The following is a 19,926-nucleotide window of genomic DNA, read 5'->3' on the forward strand; positions in this document are numbered from 1 at the left end:
CCTTCCCTCTTGCCTCTGCACCCTCAGCTGGCTTTCTGTTCTGCTGCTCTTGCTTGCTTGCCATCTCTGAGATCTCGATTTCTGGGTTATATTTCTTCCAATCTTAGACTTCAGTTTTGATTAACTTGGATCCGATTTCTTGTGGGTTTGCATGGCTTTTATAATGTTTTGGTAGTGCTCTCTGACTATGCCACGTGTTTGGACGAAGACACGTGTCCCGCGGATAGGAGTTGTCGGCTTTACGTGGCTAGCCAGTTAGTATTTTATTGTGTGGCATGCTACATATATCCATGACAATGAAATCGGATAAGCTTAAAAAAGGACAACGGAGTAGGATCTGCGATGAGATATATGCAAAATTATTGCGTACTCGGTACTTTAAAGTTTTATAACCGTTAGATTTTGATTTTTGCATTGTTAACAAAGATCTACAATTAAAACCTTCAGAGCATTGGGTACTCTATACCACCCAAGAAAGTCCCATGAATTATGTATGATTCAATTCCTATAGATTTGCATATAAGGAGGCCTTGGAGATTAGTGGTAGGGTCAACACCACATCAAATTTCAACGATTCAAACGGTTTGTTTTTCAAGTTGCACTTCATAGATCATTATTGTAAAACATTAGCCAATTGAAAATATTTTAGACATCTAACTGAGTTCAAAGAGATTGACGAACGCTTTATTCTATAAAAAATAATAAAAATTCTAGTGATAATTAAATAGGCAAATCGCCATTTAGTACTACAGTCAAGTATTATTCATCTTTATTGGTAAATGAGTGATCTTAGGTTCAATTCTTGTCAAAGATGAATTTGAACAATATTATTGCTAGCACTTTGCGAGGCTTAGCCTACCCCTCCCCCCTCACCCTCACCCTTCTTAGTGTAGATAATTGTTCCAAGGAAAATAGGCGCTCAGATTGAATTGAATTTTTGTAAGGAAAATCTACAAATCGAGACTTACAAAATAAGTGGTTCGGATCATTGAAATTTGTTGTGGAGTGAATGTCACAACTATTGTCCATCTTTAGAAATAACGAGAAAATATGCCCGCACGTTGCTACGGGAACCTGTTGTTTCAAGTATAATTAGATGAATAAAACACATTTAAATTGAATAAATTCAACACAATCATGAACAAACAGAGTGATACATGAGTGAATTGAGGTCGATAAGATAAGCTGTTTTGCTTTTATATACATTCAAGTGAGTTGGCATATAAACACATTGCACAACATCTTTGATTAGAAAGAGATGGTTTCCAAAAAAGTTCTATTTCCTTAAGAAACAGAAGAAACATGTAGTTCACACATATAAAATTTCAGTTACCAAATCCAAAAAAAAAAACAAAAATGTGACTCTCTCTCTCTCTCTCTATGGCTTATATGAAGTGAATTCCCTAGTGGCAAGTAATATACTCTCATTAGCCCAAGAGGATATGAAATTGGTCGAGTACACTATTCTAGCCATTTGGATCAAAAGCTCACGTTTGCATTGTGCAAAACCCTAAATACTCAAACATATGAAATCCAATCTTCCACTTTACAAATCATATATGGGTAAAATAATAGCTCTGAAGAAACCGAAAGAAGTAAAAGCCTTTAGAACACAAATATACCTGAGGTTCCAAAATATGGAGTTGAGGAAGCGTTTTCTTCTTATTTTGAGGGAAGACGAATGCAGCTCTGAATTTGACCCATTTTCTTAACCCGCAGTTCCTATAACCCATAAATTTTTTTAGTGTCGTTCAAAATCACAAATACCCCAGATGAATTGAAAAACTGCATATATTAGTTAAAAACACCTGAACGACATCATATTGCCTGTACTAAATATAACAATACCCCAAATTTATGGTGCTATCAAATTTATGTATATAAATTTACATATAGTTTTTAATGACACTAAAGATTAATTCTGAACTTATGGTACTATCAAAGTTATGTATACAGCATACCTATATTAGTATGATTCTAATTTACATCTGTTTCTTATCAAAAAATTTATAACATAAATTTCAATATGTATTCTTACAACGCAAAAATTTTCTTTTCGTTTCGTAAAATTACAAATTATTCACTAATACTTCATACATGGAGCGGCGAACCACTTTAGTTGGGTTCTCTTGGCACATATTTGAGTTAGAAAGTCGGGAGAATTCTAAAACCAGCATGAGATACTTTAGAACAATGACAAAATAGGTGTGGATGTGTTTTAATATTCCTTCCAACGAACAACAAAATGTTATCCCCTAGATGAAAAAATACAACAGAAAAAAAAAGCACATGCACTTTACCCCAATGGCGCATGAGTACAAATTGATCCTAAATTTGACCTGAGTAAAAGTTGATAAAAGGATAGTACTTATATATATTTGTACCAGCCAAAGGCAGCAAAAAAATTAATGAGCAATCCAAAAAGTAGCCAAAACCACTTCAGCCATATGCATCATGAAACACAATCTAAGCTATCTGGACAGACTATCTAGAATTATTATCTGATATACTGTTGCAAATATGCCTCTATAACAAACACAAAACATGGAATTCTATTACCTTGTTGTTATTGACCTCTTTCTTAGTCAGAATCGCCAGACCTTCCGAACTGTCGACCAGGACCATGTCGCCTTCGCGCACCTGTGGCCAGAGTTGAAAAGGAGATTCAAAATTATAATATATCATACTAACATATTCTCAGACACATTTCATCGAACACCTAATGTGCCACGTTCTCATATGCTTTCTTGTAAGATTAATTGAAGAACAGTAAGTTTTTGAACAAAATTAACTTGTAGATGAGTAATTTAACAGAAAAGAAGCAATAAAAAAACCTAGAAATCTTTAATTGAAGAACAATACTTGGTATTTGAACAAAATTTAACTTCCAGATGAGTAATTTAACAGAGAAGCAGCAAAAAGAAACCAGAATTCTTGAAAAAAAATTGTCTATAAGAAATTGTTTGGGCCCAAAATAATAGTTTGGGCCGAGTATAGAATCATTCTCGGCCCGGAAGGCCTTGCGACAAGAGTGCCGCGGATCGTTCAGTACGTGGGCCTCCAAACCTAGGTCGGCTAGGTCATAACGCAAGAAGTCGAGTCCTAGTGCAATGAGGAGTCTCGGCAGGACTAATAACCCGGAAGCGAATCCGGCTCGGTTAAGGACTAGGTTCACAATCCTAGTGAAAATAGGACTGGTCGAGTTGGTGCTGATCAGGAGAAGAAGACCTAGTCCGAGTAGGATTTTAACTCGACCTTGGGGGAAGCCGTTGCTATAAATAGAAGAGGCTGTGCATCATTCAAGCCCCCTGCAAATCAATACAAAACTGCCCTGCGCAAACTCTCAACAACTTGAGATTTTTTTCTTTCTTTTTCGCTGACACATCTTCTGTTGGCATCAACAGCACTGTGGAAGCAACCGGTGATATCTTAAGTCGGCATAGATAGCTCTGTCACCGTAGAATCAATCGATCTCGCAGTATCTTCCGTTGGCATCAACAGCACTGCGGCGAGAACGGTTGATTACCTATCCAAGTCTCGGTCAAGGAGGATTTCCGGATCCTTATTGATTGAGGTCATCTCATTAGCCTTCTCGGCGAAGTGAGGTGTTACGGTATATCGAGCTCGACACTTTGTTCGCCGAGTTATTTTATGATTGGATATTCCCAAGTGGGATTTAGAGTTCGGCATTTGGACGGCCGAACCACGTTCACCATTAAAACTTATATTTGCTTTGAGTATTTGTGCCCTTATACTCTGGTGTCGATTCGGCGTGAGTTTACTCTGACGAATAACATCACTGTGACTGAATCCGACGACGACGACTCGTGAACTTCGTAAGAATAGTAACCTTGTCTTCAGGTTCGAGAGCCCAAGAGGCCAAGACGTGTTCCTTTCTCGGCCGCAATCGCAAGACGCAGAAGTCAGCCGCGCACCCAACGCAACATCAACAAATTTACTTCTCGGCCGAGCTCGGCCGACGAGTTGGCACGCCCCGCATTCACCGAAGGACGTAGTTAGCTTATAGATTACTCGGCCTGCGCACCACGTAGGCTTGGTAGTTTCTAGGGTCAACAGAAATGAAATTGAGCTCAAAAACTGAAAATATCACTTCAATTAAGCAGCTTTTCAGATGTTTACAGCTTAAATATGCACGATTACAAAAAGAAGCATCCCTTCTTCACTAATTGGACACTAACAGAAAAACCCTAATTCATATTATTCAGATTACAAATACACGGGACCAAATAGCTAAGAAAGGCTTTCAGATGGAGTTTGCTTGTGTGTAGGCATGATGTTCCCATGGAATTTCTCTCGGGTTTACATAGAGAGAAAAGCGAGAGAGCTCTCCAAATTTTGAGCAAAATCCCCCTAAACTACGATGTATATAGCTTCAGCTGGGATACATGTAAACAAATTCAAAGGTCAAAACCTGAAACTGAGCTAAAAAACTGGAAATCTTACTTCAATTAAGCAGTTTTTCAGATGTTTACAGCTTAAATATGCATGATAACAAAAAAGAAGCATCCTTTCTTGACCAATTGGACACTAACAGAAAAACCCTAATTCATATTATTCAGATTACAAATACAAAGGCGACCAAATAGCTAATAAAGCTGAACAATTTGACCCCAATCCAACACAAAAATTGTTGTGGTTATACATGCAATACCCGCCTAAAATATCAACAATTCCAAATTAAAATGGAAAATGAAATGAAGCAACATAGATTGAATACAATTTGGGGAAAATTATCTCACCTGGAGCTCCGAATCTCAAAGAAGTCCCAATCCTAGCAGGCTCCGAATTAGGATGAAGCCATTAGGTTTGGGGGGAGAGGAACACGGAGCTACTGTGAGAGAGAGAGCATGCGTTGTCCTTTTGTTTTATACAGCCACTGGACCGCAGTTCCTTCACAAAAAATTATATGCATGTGTTAGTTTTTCAAGTTCTAGTCTTGCAATTGACTAAAGAACACCATAATCGAAGAGTTTGAAGGGGTTTACCTTTGGATTCTTCGGCTTTCAGATGGAGTTGTTTGGCGTATTAGACTTCTGAGCTTCTTTTTCTTCTATAAGACCTTTTGGTCCTCCACCTTTGTCATTTCCTCCTCATCGCCTACTTCCACATCATCTACACGCCAACACTGCCTCTAGAAGAGCCTTACCAATAACCAAGTTAATAAGCATGAGTTCAAACATTAAACGAATATAAAATGATATATGTACAAAAAAAAAATGTTCCATTTTTACATGAACAACTAAGCAAAAGCATTATTACAACTAAGCATAAATTTTGAGGACAAACCTAAACCAGATGCTTTCATCGTTAACACAAATAACCATCTATATGAATACTAATTGCATACTCCCTCAAGGTCCTATGGATAACTATGAATGTTTACAAATTCACCTGCCAATGACAAACACAAAAATAATACAAAAAGTTTTAACATGAATCAAAAACATATGTATATGAAATGGTAAGCATATTAATTCATAAGATAATGATGATTCACATACAGCCAATAAGAAAGTTATCATATAAGTGTTGCATAAATAAAATGACACAGTTATCCAAACAACCACTACAAACGGCAATGCCATTACGAAATTTGGATCAAGAACTTAAAAAACCAAGCAACTTCACATTGTTCAACAAAAATCTGAACCAATAATTCATACACATTCACAGATCTTCATAACAATTGAACTACAACAAATTAAACTAACTAAATAAAAAAAATTCTTTGAATTCAATTGAAATCAGTAGAAGATCAAATGAAAGGTGAACCAGTAGCTCTACTTTATTACCCTCAATATTCGACATTGGAATGCAGTGCAACATTACAAATTACGAAGAATAAACATGAAAAAAATAAAACCCCGAAAAGGATACGGCAATGCATCGGCTGCATGATCCAAATTTACCACAAAAACTTTCCTGCACACCAAAACAAAAAATTGCCACTGTAAATATTTCAGATGTATTCACAAAACAAAATTGAAGCCATGGAAAAACTTGAAAACCCAGAATTCAGAGTGAAATTTTTACCTTCGGATGAGTTGGATATACTCAGACATACCATTGCAGTAAGTGGTCTTTCCTAACCCAGGCGGGCCAATCACCACTTGCCCAAAAAACCATTTTTGGGTTTTAACATTGAGTAGTAATAAACCCAACAAAGAAATCAGTCAGGTACAACTAACATCTCATTTCAATTTTTCAATTGACTATTTAATTATGTAAATCTCACCTCCAAGTGTTTTAAAATCACAGAAGTTGTTAACTATGTCATCTGATAATCAATAAATTTAAGAAAATTTAAAATGAATTTGATTCACTCCAAATGCTGATATTATATGTTGACATATATATTCACACCAACAAAAAATTTAGTTTTGAGCAGCTCAGATCAAAATAAAAACAAAAGACACTAATTCCAGTGCCTACACATATAAACATCGCATAAAAACACTCATTTTCAAATGGGGGGGGGGGCAATCTCATATAAAGTTATATGTTTATATAGGTAGCAAACAAGCAATCAGATGCAGGCACATTTATAAAGCTAAACCACATATCGATTTCAAAAGCATATTTTGCTCAAGCTTTTATCAAGGGAGACATGCAAAATCATACAGAAACATCCATGAGCAAACTGGACAATTTCAATATATATGGAAGCACACATGAAATCATAATGAATTACCAGAAGCTCACACTCAACATATCCTAGTACATTAATGAAGCTGCCCATTTACAATCAGGCACAAAACTATACAATGCTTGCAAACATTTAGCCATAAACCAAACATAAGAACTGAATTTAAGATTTGAGGATCGATCACATCCTAGCTTAACAGCGACCTCCTCCCCACCGTGTACATTTACACCTAACACCAGGAGAAATTTCATTACAAAACACATTAAATTAACACAATGAATAATTTTCTAAGGAAAAAAGGATATCAAGCACTGATTACCATACCTGAATAGAGTTCTTCGAAAGACCCACTCCCAATCTTCCTCCCCAACTTAAACTTCCCAGCAATCACATGCTCCATGATGCAACAATGTCCAATAGGATTCGACCCACATGCTCAAACTGGCTTTATTTGACAGCAATTTGTGCAAAATTCTGCCTTCCCAATCAAATCTAGATGCACGACATGCTCAATCGGCGAAAATATGCATATCCCCTTCTAATTCATCCACTCTAAAATCTGCAACCTAAAACACATTATTACGAAAGCAGAGGAAATTTCGATTACTTATCATACAAACAAATACATAAACTAACAAAAATCCTAATTCCCTCCTTCACTCACTTTCTTTTACTAAAATTTAATTACTTTGATTCTTCTTTCAATTTTCTTTCATTGTTTGAGCAACCAAACAGGGGATAACTTAAATTGCAAGGTAAGAAAGAAAGATGGAAACCTGGAGCAATTGGGAGAAGCGTTTCCACTTTTGGAGGTCGTGAATGATGCGTTGAAGCTCTGTGACTCGTACTTTGTTGCCATTGTAGACCCAGTCGTTGAGCTCTGGAACCACATTCAAGCTAGGGTTTTCGAGCGGGCTGATTTTGTAGTAGAGGGTCGGCTACTTGGTCCTGCTCGTGTAGTAGGTCCTGCTATTATACTGGGAACGATTATAAAAGAAAATATTAAATATATGCACAATCAAGAAAATCAAAGGTAGTTTTAGATATGAAGGAAAAAAAAAATAGTAATCTGTCATCCTTTCGACCACGAAATTTTTTAGAGCTTCAATTAACTTTATAGTCAGAATTCATTTCGTTAAATAATTTTGTCCTAGAAAGAAAAAATTAAAAAGATTTAACATTCCCAAAACATGAATAACAAACACACTCATTTCAAAACATAAATAAGCAGATTCAAAGATTCAACTTTTGTAAAGAAATGAGCCAAAAACACATGCCGCTTTAATGTATGAGCCAAAAGAACTTCTCGCTTTAGCAGCCCATAACCAACACCCCAAATTTGAGATATATTTGAGACTAAAAAATGTTTACATAGAAATGTCAAACAACACAGATCTCTAACCTGATCCTTGTGTGCATCTCGCCGTCATTCTTGTTGAAACTTCTGCATCAAAAGCACCAACAACCTCATCAATTCTAAAATAGCTACACTGGGAACATCTTTTGAATCTCTTCCCTCTTGACTTTATTGTAAACGCATCGCCGAATCAACATTCACAGGCACACCAAAAGCTGCCTAACAAAAGAAGAAGAAAAAACAAAACTTCACAAATTACCCAAATGAAATTCAACGAAAAATTCAAAAAAAAAATTGAAAATGAAAGCAGGAAAGAGTGAGAGTAGTGTACCTGGCCGATGTCCGATTCGTTATGGAGCTGGAGCATATCTCGGAATATGTTTAGGTCGGTGGAGTCGAGACTAGTTTTTCAGCTCCTCCAAAGGGCCTAAAGATTGTACTCCACCGACTCCTTCGAATTGGACCAGACCAATAGCGGCAAAAGGCTCAACAACATGTGCTCCATGGATCGTCCAGCTTTGCCATTGAAAAAAGAACGAAGAAGAAGACGACAACTGAAGTGAATAGAGGGAAAAGAATCAATATTTGAACAAATTAAATGTGCTGCATCAGGAGTTTTTGGATCCATTTATATATTAGATTTGCCTTAAAACATGACATATGAGAAAACAAATGATACCCAAATCTCAACATTAGTGTAGTAGATGAGTGAATAATATATGACAAAAAAATTCAATGGTGCATACTAAAAATGAGTGAATAGAGTAAGACAGAGTACACGAGTGACTTTGAAATGAATGAATTAAATTCCAAAAGTGAGTGACAAAGAATAACTAAGGTAGAAGCTTAACTACCCTATCAATTTTAAATTCAATGTCTGTTCACTTCACATGCCTTCACTTATATATTAAATTTTGTTCTAATTCAATGTATGTTCACTGCACGCTAACCTGTGTTTTGGCATACTCTTACTGGGATTTGGTCACAAAACTACAACCATTTTTATAAATTCCATAAGCCAACAATGGAAAATGAAAATCACGAAGCAACCTAGAAGGAGGCAGAAAACAAAAATCAAAGAACGGAACATTTGAGAACCAAAACGTTAAAAACAACACATACCCATTTCAAAGACCAAAAATCAGGCAAAGATAAAAAAATCCCAAAAATTCAGTATCTTAGCACTCCCTGCAAAAGGCCAAAATCAGAAAATTAGAAAAATAGAATTTGATAACATTATACTTTAAAAACACTAAAATTTCCAGTCAAAGGAAAAGTAATACCTCTGCAAAAAAAAAAAAAAAAAAAAAGCAGGAGATAAAAACTCAAATCGCAAAAAATAAAATCAGCAAAATAAATGCTATAGCTTAATAAAAATTTAGGAGAAGGGTAAGATTGGATACACAAAAAGAGGGTGGCCTTGTATTTCTGCTACTCTGAAATGCAATCCTTATTGTCCCAGGGCCCTTCAAACTTCTCTGAGTAACACCTGCACACAGAAACAATATCCATTTACCGTATTCAGAAATTGAAAAATGGATTTTAGAGAGAGGAGAGATAATTAGGGTTTAAGAGTAATCGTGGAAACTAATTGTGCTGAGATGAAGCAATTGTGGTCCGCATCTTCACACAACAAATTGGAACGTGGGATTGCATACATTTGCTGTTTTAATAGTAACTAGCAGTCATTCAAAATTTACCAGTCACAATTAGAGCTTAAGTGATACCTTGATTACAATCATCAATACGCATGCTCACATGCTAAGACCTAAACCCTAAATCATTCGGATCCTTCTGTTTCTCCTCCTTGGAGACTCTGATTTAAGTAAAATCAAACATTCAAACAACTCATCTCTCACTTTTGATTGGTACCAAATGAAAGTCAATAATACTTATTTGTAATTTAATCAATAAAAAATTAAACGCTTGAATCAAAAAGTAAGAAATTAAGAGAGGAATGGAGAAATACTTGGAATGGAATAAGTGAATCGTAGATGAAGGAGTATATGTTTTAATTTCTATTTCCAAACCAGAACCAAACCAATTTGGGACAAAAATGAACAATGCTTTCAATTTTTTTCAAGAATTTAACAATTGACCTAAATCAAAATATTAAGAGGCGAAGAGCTTACGTATGTATGAGCTGACGAATGAAACTGGAGATTTTTTTGTGCTTGAAATCGCTAGGGAGCAGAACCTGAGCTAACTCGCAAGAAGAGAGATGGAGCAGGAGTAGCAGACAGGGAAGAGGTAAAGGGAGTCGATCCAAAAGTCGGGATCGATGATGTTCTTTCAGTCGACGACGGCCTTGGTTCGGCTCGAATCTGACGAATCCCCTTTAACATCGTTCGTCGGAGGTTAGGTTGTTGGTTTTGCAGAGTCGCCTGAAACTGGGCTTGCTGATTTGTCAACATCCTCACCCGATTTCTGAGCTTCTTCTTCTTCTCTGGTTTTTAGGGTTCATTCGACTTGGCGTATCAGACTTCTGAGCTTCTTCTTCTATCATCGTAATTCTGCAAGCCGCAGGCTCTCTCTCCCTCTCTGCCCGTTTTGTCCCCCTCCCCTCTTTCTCCCCGATTAAAACCTGAGATGCAGCGGCTGAAAATCGAGTCTTAAGCTTGAGTGGCATTTTTGTAAATAAAGCGAAAGTTGGCTAAAAGCGTCCGAGTGGTAGTCTTGTAAATAAACTGAAATGTGGTTTAAAACACTATTCATTGGTACAGTGCAATTGAAAAGCCTTCTTTAGACTAAAGTAATTGGGGATACCTCACTTTAAAGGCCTGTTACATATAATATTTACAACATTGACATTTGTACGGGGAAATGCTGATTTCTTCTACTTTGTACACTCATTGAATTATCACAATATTAATTCAACGGCTAAATGAGTTTGAGTTTAGTAATATTTTGCATGAATGTTCATGAGGGATGGCTTACCGTTTCGATTATGGTACAACATTACATAAATTGATGAAGAATGAAGAAAAAAATAGAAATATGTGCAGCATAGAGAAGGGTCGATAGTCTAATACCGATATTGCTTCCAGCATAGGTACCTTTTATATTGAGAGAAAAGCATCAGTTCTTAAAAATATGTCATGGTAACACTGGTGGAATTGCATGTTGGGTATGGCTAACATTTTGCAAGTTTGTCTACGGAAGTGAAAGAGGTACACTAGTTGACGCATTGTGTGTTCTAAGATCCTTACATGGTAACGGTGCTTTGCTCGAATCTGGTGGCAGAAAGCTTAAATAACAGCAATTAGTGCAAAATCGACAATCCACTATCCTGCTATTAGTGTTTACCATGACAGTAGCACATACACAAGGGCATTTGTCTAGGGTTTATAGAGCTTCTCTGGGAAGGGTACCGTTTGGGCCTAACTTACACTATGATATGGTATACCTATTAGCATCCATGATCACAAATGGCTCTTGGCATACTGTTGAAGTCCCATTGTTTACAGCTCACAGCCAGTGCTAGAAACCTGATTGCCAGGGATACTGTTTGTCGACTTACACTAATTTGGTTGAGCTATATATGGTAGTATAATGCATGAGTTCTGACATCAGAGGCACTGCTTTTGATTTGATCGAAAATGCCACCAATCAAGGTTGTTTGGATGGCAGATGCATTGAGGGGCCGCGCCAGGGAAGGGTCAGCTGCCCCTTCCCCCGGAACTTTGGTAAATATCCATAGATACTTTGGGTGCTGACCCTTCGAACGATGAACGTCTATGGATACCTTGAATGCTGCCTTTTTCAAGATTAGAGTTAACTTCATATATGCCTTTCAACTGTTTGATAAAATGTCTGAAAGAAAAGTGAATAAAATGGTGATCTCAGTGAATAACAAAGCATCATCATTCTTGGACAAACATATGAATAGGATGCAATGATATCAAACATTCTTAGTGTGTTCAAGATAAGTGTGTTTCTTTGTTAAACATTCATATGAGAGTAGCCTTGGAACATGTTAGTTACCCTTGCAAATGAAGCATTAACAAGTGTGCAGTATGCCCTTTCAAATGACTTCAGGCCTATCAAGACTCAATGAAATGACAATATGCATGCTATTTTTGGTAAAAAAAAAATTGCACTTTGCATGTGCTATTCTTACTGACCCCCCTAATATTATTTCCTGGATCTGCCACTTAATGCCAAGTATGGCTGGCACTTACCATCCAGAATATATCTTTTTTGTGTCGTGTTATTGGAGACGGAGATGACTTCACATACTGCTATCAAGGTTGTAAAGATTATCATTTAGATATTTGAGGAAGCATGACTGTCTAGTTTCCGCAGCTGTTGTCCTGATTCCTGAAGCTGTTCTCAGGAATTTCTGTTGTAGGCAAGATAATATGCAGTACATGCATCTCAACCTCATGAGTCCAGTGATTGAAGAGGTATCTTCTTTGGGAAAGTTATTGATTTTTCCTCTTCCATTAATGTCATAATGTACAGACAAGTAGTAAATGAAACTTGATGTGCTCAATTTTTGTCACTTCACCTTTTATATACATGTTCCACATTGTATGATTCTCCCATTCTTTGTTTTATGTTTGTTTTCTGATAAGTTTTCTCCTAGAAAAATGAAATAATACCTTTAGATTCTGCTGTTATATGTTACAAATTACAAGCATAGTTATCAGCATTTGTTCAAAGACTTGCACAAAATCTGTTTTACAAAATGCTGTAGTGACTGAGAGGCATTCCACCGTCCCACACTACGCTTCCCTCCCCATCTATTTGTAGGTGCTACTGGATTTTCCTTAAACAACATTGGCATTTGTACCACTACGTTTTTTTGTAATACAATTTTGTATAATATAGAATGGCATATGAAATATGATTTTATCTTTTGCCTTTTAAGCATCACTTAAGTAGATCCTCCCATTTGTAGTACTGTCCACCTGCTAATGCACGATAAAACCTATCTCGGCAGTAGATTGGTCTTCCATCAGCAGCCTCAGTAGCTGCTGCTGCTAGATCATCATTGGCCTTCACGTCTGTTAGTAGTTTAAGTAACTCCTCTTTACTGCAAGATTAACATTCAGAGAACAAAGTAGAAAAAATAGTATGTATATATTTGATCATAGGGTAGGAATCTCTATTCATCTATAAAACCTTATATTGAGCTTTGAGCTGATCTTTGAGGCGGAAACACTTGATGGGTTTTGTTTTGTGCCGAATGTGGTGTGAATGAAATCCTTCACCGGTGTAGCAAAGATAAATAACAGCACTCCTGTAACAAGTAATGCTCCTGTTCCCACTAGAGTCTGCTTCAGCAATTTGATGACCGGTTTAACCTGCATGCATGAAATATCAAACCTTCATATAAAATCTCATATTCATCTTTTACTAGGTTACATTTTGATAGTTTTCACGCGTTTCAGTTTCCGGTTACTATTACCTTGTAAGAGCCCAATAATCTGTCACGAGCTAGGACTTACGAGGAAATTTTTGAGCAGTTAGTTTTTAATTACCAAACCATACGCAAGGGTGATTCCTGCATTAATCTATATGAGTAGCAGAGTGAAGGTGAAGGATGATCTTATGTCCACCTTCCTTCCATATTCATTTTGCTTATTAACTCAACCGGACAGCTCCTAGAATGAACTGATCTTGATTAATGGTATCTGAAAATTCTTAACTATGGGTGACTATTTACTTTGTTTTTCTGTATCTCAAATTAACAGATGCTTCACTTAGGTCTGTTGATATCATTTATTCAGTGATTGTTGGCAACGAGGTGAAACGAGTGTGGTACGACATAGTAGATGAATAATCACAGAATATTGTGGAAGTACTTACCCTGTTTCCTCAGTTCAGCATATCCTTACAAGGTGCTCTCTTGTTGCGTGATGTTTAGTTTTCTCAGTAATCCAATGATGAAATTTACTGATACTCCCTCGATAATTTCTGCCTAATTTATGGGTTACCATGGGCAAATGGAGTGTTCTAACCTTTGATTGATTCTTCTCTTTTCATTCATATTATGTAGTACATAGACCTTTTATATGAATTGTTTAAGTTGCTTAATGACCAATTTTAGATATCTTCAAATTTGCACTGTCTCCAATGACCCTTCTTAGTTAATATTTGACATACATATGCACATAGACACCACACAGATGGACATAGTCCGACTCTTGGAAACTTTGTTCTAGTATTAACCCTAGTGATAAGCGACATGATACAATTTCCGTAGCATAATCAAATTTTTGAAGTTTTGATGTAGAGGCAATATGTGCATAAACGTTAAGGCTTATGTGATCAGTTAATATCATTGAACGTTAAGGCTTATATGATCAGTTAATATGTTTGAACGTTAAGGCTTATGTGATTAGTTAAGTTCTTTGAATTTCATCATACCTTGATCCTTATTAACTGAGAAAGGATAAGGTGAAGGGTGCTAACCTCATGTGGCTTTACCCACATTTGTCCGTCATACCAGCCACTCTTTTCGTAAGGTATAACTGCTGATAGTAACCTATCACCAATATAGCTCCATCCCTGCAGGACGGTAATTATATGATTTACTTGCTTTAAAGATTCTACAATGAGAGACGTTCTACTGAACAAATATTAAGCATGAAATTTGCTTGGATGTGATTGTTTTTCTTTTTTATTGCTTACAATACTACTGTTTAATGCCTCAATATGAAATTTCAAGCCTTGCATTTTTTTTCGTGCAATCTATACATACCGAGGAACTGTAGTAATATATGTTCTCTGGTATTTGGGACTGGTGGAATTGAATCCATGGCTGTCAGCGTTACAGCAGACCATGTAGTGGCTGTCTTTTTTTTTTAAGTTTTGGTTGTGAGGTTTTCTTAGTGCTCAATACAAAACTTTCACTCATGCACTGTAGTAGTGATTGTAAGATGAAGTAAGCTAAAAACCATACCAGATAAATTCTTAAGACAATCAACAACACAACAAAAAGAGTTCCAGTTCCAGCTGCTAGCGCAAATCTTAGAGGGTCCTGCAAGGTTGGAACGCAGAAAGTAAAGACAAATGAATTACCTCTTGCTGGGGTAGATGTATATTTCCTATTTAACTTGTTTAGTAGCATGTCAGTAATTCTGTATGTGATTTTGATGACTGTTTGAGTATAGCCTTAGCCTTAGGCATGGAAGCACAAAGAACATTATCTTCTGGTTTCGGAAACCTGGTGGTGCCGAGACATTAATCTTTTTTGCTTTCTATACATATATTATGATATTGGCCAAGCAAAATATGTTATTGCTATGGAAGCATGCACAACTACAAGGGGGATGTTCAGTACTGATTCTCATCATATCCACATATATTTTCTGATGTTGACTACCAAATGCGCAATATCTGTATCTTACCCTTGATGGATTGAAGCTTGTAGCTGCAATAGGCAATCCTAGAGTTGTGAAGGTTACCAACCACAAACCTCCAAGTCGAAGTAAAAAAGGCCCAGGTCCCAGTTCGCCCCACGAGTACAAGACTCCATCCTTCAGAGCGAGTACTCATTCACCTATCATGGCATCAAATTATTGTAAGTACTGATTTTTTATGGCATATATATTGTAATTGCATGGCATGATGCGCGGGGATCTATTAGTTTTGTTTGTGGATTTTCTTTGCTGCTCAATGGGTGGGGTGCATAATAAGGGATTCAATCACCTACTTGCTTTGATTCAATCCCATGACTTAAAGTGCGGATAGAGGTTACTCTGCTGTAAGAGCTAGAAGTTTGTTTTGAACTGCGGATAGAGGTCACTCTCATACTCATTCCTCTTGGTTATGTGTCCTTTAATATTTTCTGATTTAGAAAACTAATATCTCAATTTGTTATCCTGAAGTAGTGAACCGCGAGTTATTATCGACTGGACCTAGCTAAGGGCAACGTGTGCCTTCTGAATTCTCTGTTGAACGATGGAGGAGCGAGAGTATTGACAAAGTAGACGGAGAAAGTGAAAACTTACCGGCCTTTGCTCAAAAGGAACCTCAATTCTGACCCGGGATCTTAACTCTGCCCGCGGAAGCCGCTCGTTTCCCCACCTACCCCATCTTTCAAGGCCTTGACAGAAACCTCATTGGGCAGCTTCTGAGCACTACGGTATTGGATTAGCCATGAGCTAGAGTTGCTACCAACCTTCACTAACTTGAATTGTGGAGGACTAAAGAGTAGAGAACAATACACCTGCGCCCGGAGCATTTATTTCCTAGAAATCAAACCGAACTGGAGCGCGGCCGAGGGATATTCAAAGTTTCTTTGTTCAACGGGCACGAAATCGGGGAAGGAGACGAGTGTTTATTCAGGGATGGTTGTGTTTTTTCAGGGACCATGCATTATTTACGTGGAGGAAAACCACTGATTCAGAAAATCATATTTGTAATTTACTTGGAGGGGAAGGGTTTGTTTGGATAATGACCAAAAGCCAGGTAGGCAAAATGTGTGATATTTAAAGACTTACATTCCAAGGAGAGACCCACACAATTGGACATGTGTGCAAGCTCTCCTTTGTGTGTGTGTACTTTTGGACCATCCATTATGTAGGCTTGAGAATCGGATTATCCAAATGTTAGGGACTTTGGAAAAATAATTTGTTCTTGTGTGGAAAGTGTGTTGGGGATGTTGATAGTGCAAATGCAATGTGGAAGTCTTACCCTTCCATGCAGTTTTGTGTGGATTCCTCATGCTTTTCATAGGGTGGAGTAAGCGGCCAATAGCTCAATTCACTTGTTAAGAGTGTTTAGTAGCTCAGGTCACTTTTTAAGAGCATTTACTTCTATCCAGATGTATTTAGTTTGAATCTGTCTCGCCAAGTATTGATTGTATCACAACAAAAGAGGTTGGAAGTTCAACCTAACAAAGGGAATTCTAGGGTGTTATCGGGTATATTTCCCCATTAGTGTTTATGTTATCACACGACACTTGCCATATATATAATTTTCTTCTGTAACATATGTATAATTTTAGTGGCATCGCCTATTCAATGAAGACTCAGAATCCATCCATCTAATAAAAGAAATAATTACCACAGTAAAAAAGAGAAAAAAGGAGTTCAACGAACGATGAGTAGAACAAAGAATTAATGGGATATATATGATATTGCCCTTGTGAATGTCACGTAGGCTACCTTTTCTAGTAGAATGTCTTAGGCACTCAATTGGTGCACTTTTCTTACTAATGTCCTTCTCTCATTTTTTTCTACTTTTCCTTTTCCATGGTTGTTTTTAAGGGGAGAGGATCCTCTCCGGATTCACTTGTTAGGAATGTCGGTACTACAAGATAGAGAATGCACAAAGTAAAGTAGAAAATGGACACCAAGAATTTAAGTGGTTCGGCAATTTGTGCCTACATCCACGGAACAACGATCAATCTTCACTATATGAAAATGATGAGTACAACAAGAGTAGTCTTACCAAGCCAAAGACAAGGCTTGATGGATACAAGAAAGTATAACAACACTTTCTCTCACACTAAACTTCACTCACACAATGTGTAGTGGAACACTCTCAGTCTCAGACTTGAAGTGGAACAACTTTTATAACCCTCACACTTAGAGGATAACACTTTTACTTCGGTTTCACTTCAAAATACATACAGACATGCAACCCTATTTATAATTGAGTTTTGCCGACTTTTACACAAGCTCGCCGACTTGGGCTTGCATGACAACCTCAAAAAAATTATTCAAACAGCTAGAACTTTCTAGCTTATACACTTCACCGACTTAAACATTGCTAGAGGTATCTAGCACATTCATGCTATTATCTTATCATGGGGATTGACTTAACAAATGCTAGAATTGTCTAGCATGCTCCAGCCACCTTACTTGCTTACTAGAATAATCTAGAACATTTATTATGGGCTGGACCATATACCAACAATCTCCCCCTCCAGTCCATGAGGGAGGAATTCCGATCATGACTCCAAGTTACTTAGAGTCCATCCCAATAGCCTTAATGCATAATTCCAACTTTGATTTTATGACTACCTTTGTCAAAATGTCTGAGAAATTATTATCGGTATAAATCTTCTTCAACTGTAGCAACTTGTTCTTGATAGCATTTCTAATCCAGTGATAACGAATATCAATGTGCTTGGTACGTGAATGATATATATGCAATGTTCTTGCTCAAATCCAGAGCACTCTGACTATCACAATAAACGTCATAATCACTTTGCTTCAAACCCAACTCTTGGAGAAACCACTTCAGCCACAACAACTCTTTGCATGCTTCTGTAGCGGCTATGTATTCAGCCTCGATTGTGGACAAAGCAACACACTTTTACAACTTGGATTGCCAAGACACGACTCCCCCTGCAAAAGTAAACAAGTACCCAGACGTAGACTTTCCATTATCCAAGTCACTGCCCATGTCAGCATCTATAAATCCTTCCAAGATTGGTTTGGAATTGCCAAAGCACAAGCACATCTTAGAAGTCTCTTTCAAATATTTGAGAATCCACTTAATAGCTTCCCAGTGGTCATTTCCTGGATTAGAGAGAAACCTGCTCACCACACTTACTGCATGAGCAATATATGGCCATGTGCACACCATTGCATACATGATACTTCCTACTGCTGAAGAGTATGGAACAACTACCATTTTCTCATTTTCTTCATATATTTTTGGACACGACTCTTTGCTTAACTTGATATGATTGGATAAAGTGAGCTTACCGGTTTGGCTGCTTTCATGTTGAACTTGTCAAGCACCCGTTCAACGTACTTTTCTTGTGAAAGCCACAACTTCTTGGATTTTCTGTCACGAATTATCTCCATGCCCAAAATCTGCTTGGTTGGCCCTAAGTCTTTCATGTCAAAGGACTTAGATAACTCTTCTTTGAGCTTTTTAATCATAGAAGCATCTTGGCCGACAATCAACACGTCATTAACATAAAGCAATAAAATGATGAATTTACCTCCAAAAAATTATTTGATATAGACACAAGAGTCAGCATGAGTTCTCTTGTACCCATTACTCACCATGAATGAATTGAACTTCTTATTCTATTGTCTTGGAGCCTGCTTAAGACCATATAAGCTTTTCTTCAGCTTGCACACCAAATTTTCTTTACCTTTGACTTCAAAGCCTTCGGGTATATCTCCTCTTCTAAATTGTCGTGGAGAAATGCAATTTTAACGTCTAACTGCTTAAGATCAAGTTCCATACTTGCTGCCATACCAAGGATAACTCGAATAGAAGTCATCTTCACCACCAGTGAGAAAATCTCATAAAGTCAACTCTTTTTTTCTTGACCAAAACCTTTGACAACCAAACGAGCCTTGTACCTTGTCATGTTGTCGTCTCTTTTCAATTTGAACACCCACTTGTTTTTCAATGGTTTTCTGCCCTTTGGAAGCTCCACCAACTCATAGGTATCATTCTTTAATAAGGAATCCATTTATGACTCCATTGCCTTCATCCATATATCACTGTCGTTATGAGCTTTGGCCTCCTCATAAGTTTCGGGCTCTCCATAATTAGTCAACATGATATTCTTTGATGAAGAATACTTGGTAGATGGTCTTCGACTTCTGTTAGATCTTCTGAGCTAGTCTTCATTCTCTTACGGGGCTGGAGGCTCCCCCTGATTAGGTTCCCCTTGAATCTGCTATTTAGGCTCCCCTTGATCAGCAATTTCATGGTCTAGCTCATCTTGATCAGGCTCCCCCTGATCAGCATTATATGGTTCTGCAAACACTTCATTAGCAGCTGTTTCATGGATGTTAGCGTGACTTTATTCATTTGAAGCTAATGGATCAACTCCTCTGACTGCGCCATTTAGTTGTGCCTCTCTATCCGAATCCCCAATTGTTTGATCTTCATAAAAGATCACATCTCTGCTTTTAATAAACTTCTTCTGGTATGGGTTCCATAATCTGTAACCAAAATCTTCACCGTCATAACA

General features: G+C 37.3%; 1 protein-coding gene and 3 long non-coding RNA genes across 4 annotated transcripts; 1 reads left to right on the forward strand and 3 right to left on the reverse strand.

The window, feature by feature from the left end:
* Positions 1-4,446: 4,446 nt before the first annotated feature.
* On the reverse strand, positions 4,447-6,168 carry LOC139190422 (uncharacterized). The gene is made up of 2 exons (XR_011574666.1): positions 5,007-6,168; positions 4,447-4,911 (listed from the first exon to the last, which is right to left on the reverse strand). It is a non-coding gene; the product is annotated as an uncharacterized lncRNA (long non-coding RNA).
* A 1,289-nt stretch (positions 6,169-7,457) lies between these two features.
* LOC139190425 (uncharacterized) lies at positions 7,458-8,573 on the reverse strand. Its single transcript, XR_011574667.1, has 3 exons — positions 8,356-8,573; positions 8,070-8,243; positions 7,458-7,644 (listed from the first exon to the last, which is right to left on the reverse strand). It is a non-coding gene; the product is annotated as an uncharacterized lncRNA (long non-coding RNA).
* A 4,044-nt stretch (positions 8,574-12,617) lies between these two features.
* LOC103404228 (protein CONSERVED IN THE GREEN LINEAGE AND DIATOMS 27, chloroplastic) lies at positions 12,618-15,517 on the reverse strand. The gene is made up of 5 exons (XM_070816128.1): positions 15,383-15,517; positions 14,443-14,540; positions 13,438-13,471; positions 13,152-13,333; positions 12,618-13,062 (listed from the first exon to the last, which is right to left on the reverse strand). The coding sequence occupies exons 2-5, from the start codon at positions 14,463-14,465 to the stop codon at positions 12,900-12,902; spliced, it is 402 nt and encodes a 133-aa protein (XP_070672229.1). The 5' UTR covers positions 14,466-14,540; positions 15,383-15,517; the 3' UTR covers positions 12,618-12,899.
* Positions 15,518-15,633: 116 nt separating this feature from the next.
* Positions 15,634-16,694, forward strand: LOC139193155 (uncharacterized). Its single transcript, XR_011577567.1, has 2 exons — positions 15,634-15,775; positions 15,863-16,694. It is a non-coding gene; the product is annotated as an uncharacterized lncRNA (long non-coding RNA).
* The last annotated feature ends 3,232 nt before the right edge of the window (positions 16,695-19,926 follow it).

Source organism: Malus domestica, chromosome 02, assembly GCF_042453785.1.
Source record: "Malus domestica chromosome 02, GDT2T_hap1".
Classification (NCBI taxonomy): Eukaryota; Viridiplantae; Streptophyta; class Magnoliopsida; order Rosales; family Rosaceae; genus Malus; species Malus domestica.

Excerpts from the sequence above, each read along its gene's own strand:
- LOC103404228 (XM_070816128.1), bottom strand. The coding sequence starts at position 14,465 with ATGTGGGTAAAGCCACATGAGGT. Across the intron at positions 13,472-14,442 it reads TGGGTAAAGCCACATGAGGT|CCTAGCTCGTGACAGATTAT; the intron begins TAGCACCCTTCA and ends TTCCTCGTAAGT. Across the intron at positions 13,063-13,151 it reads AGCTCAAAGCTCAATATAAG|TAAAGAGGAGTTACTTAAAC; the intron begins GTTTTATAGATG and ends TTAATCTTGCAG.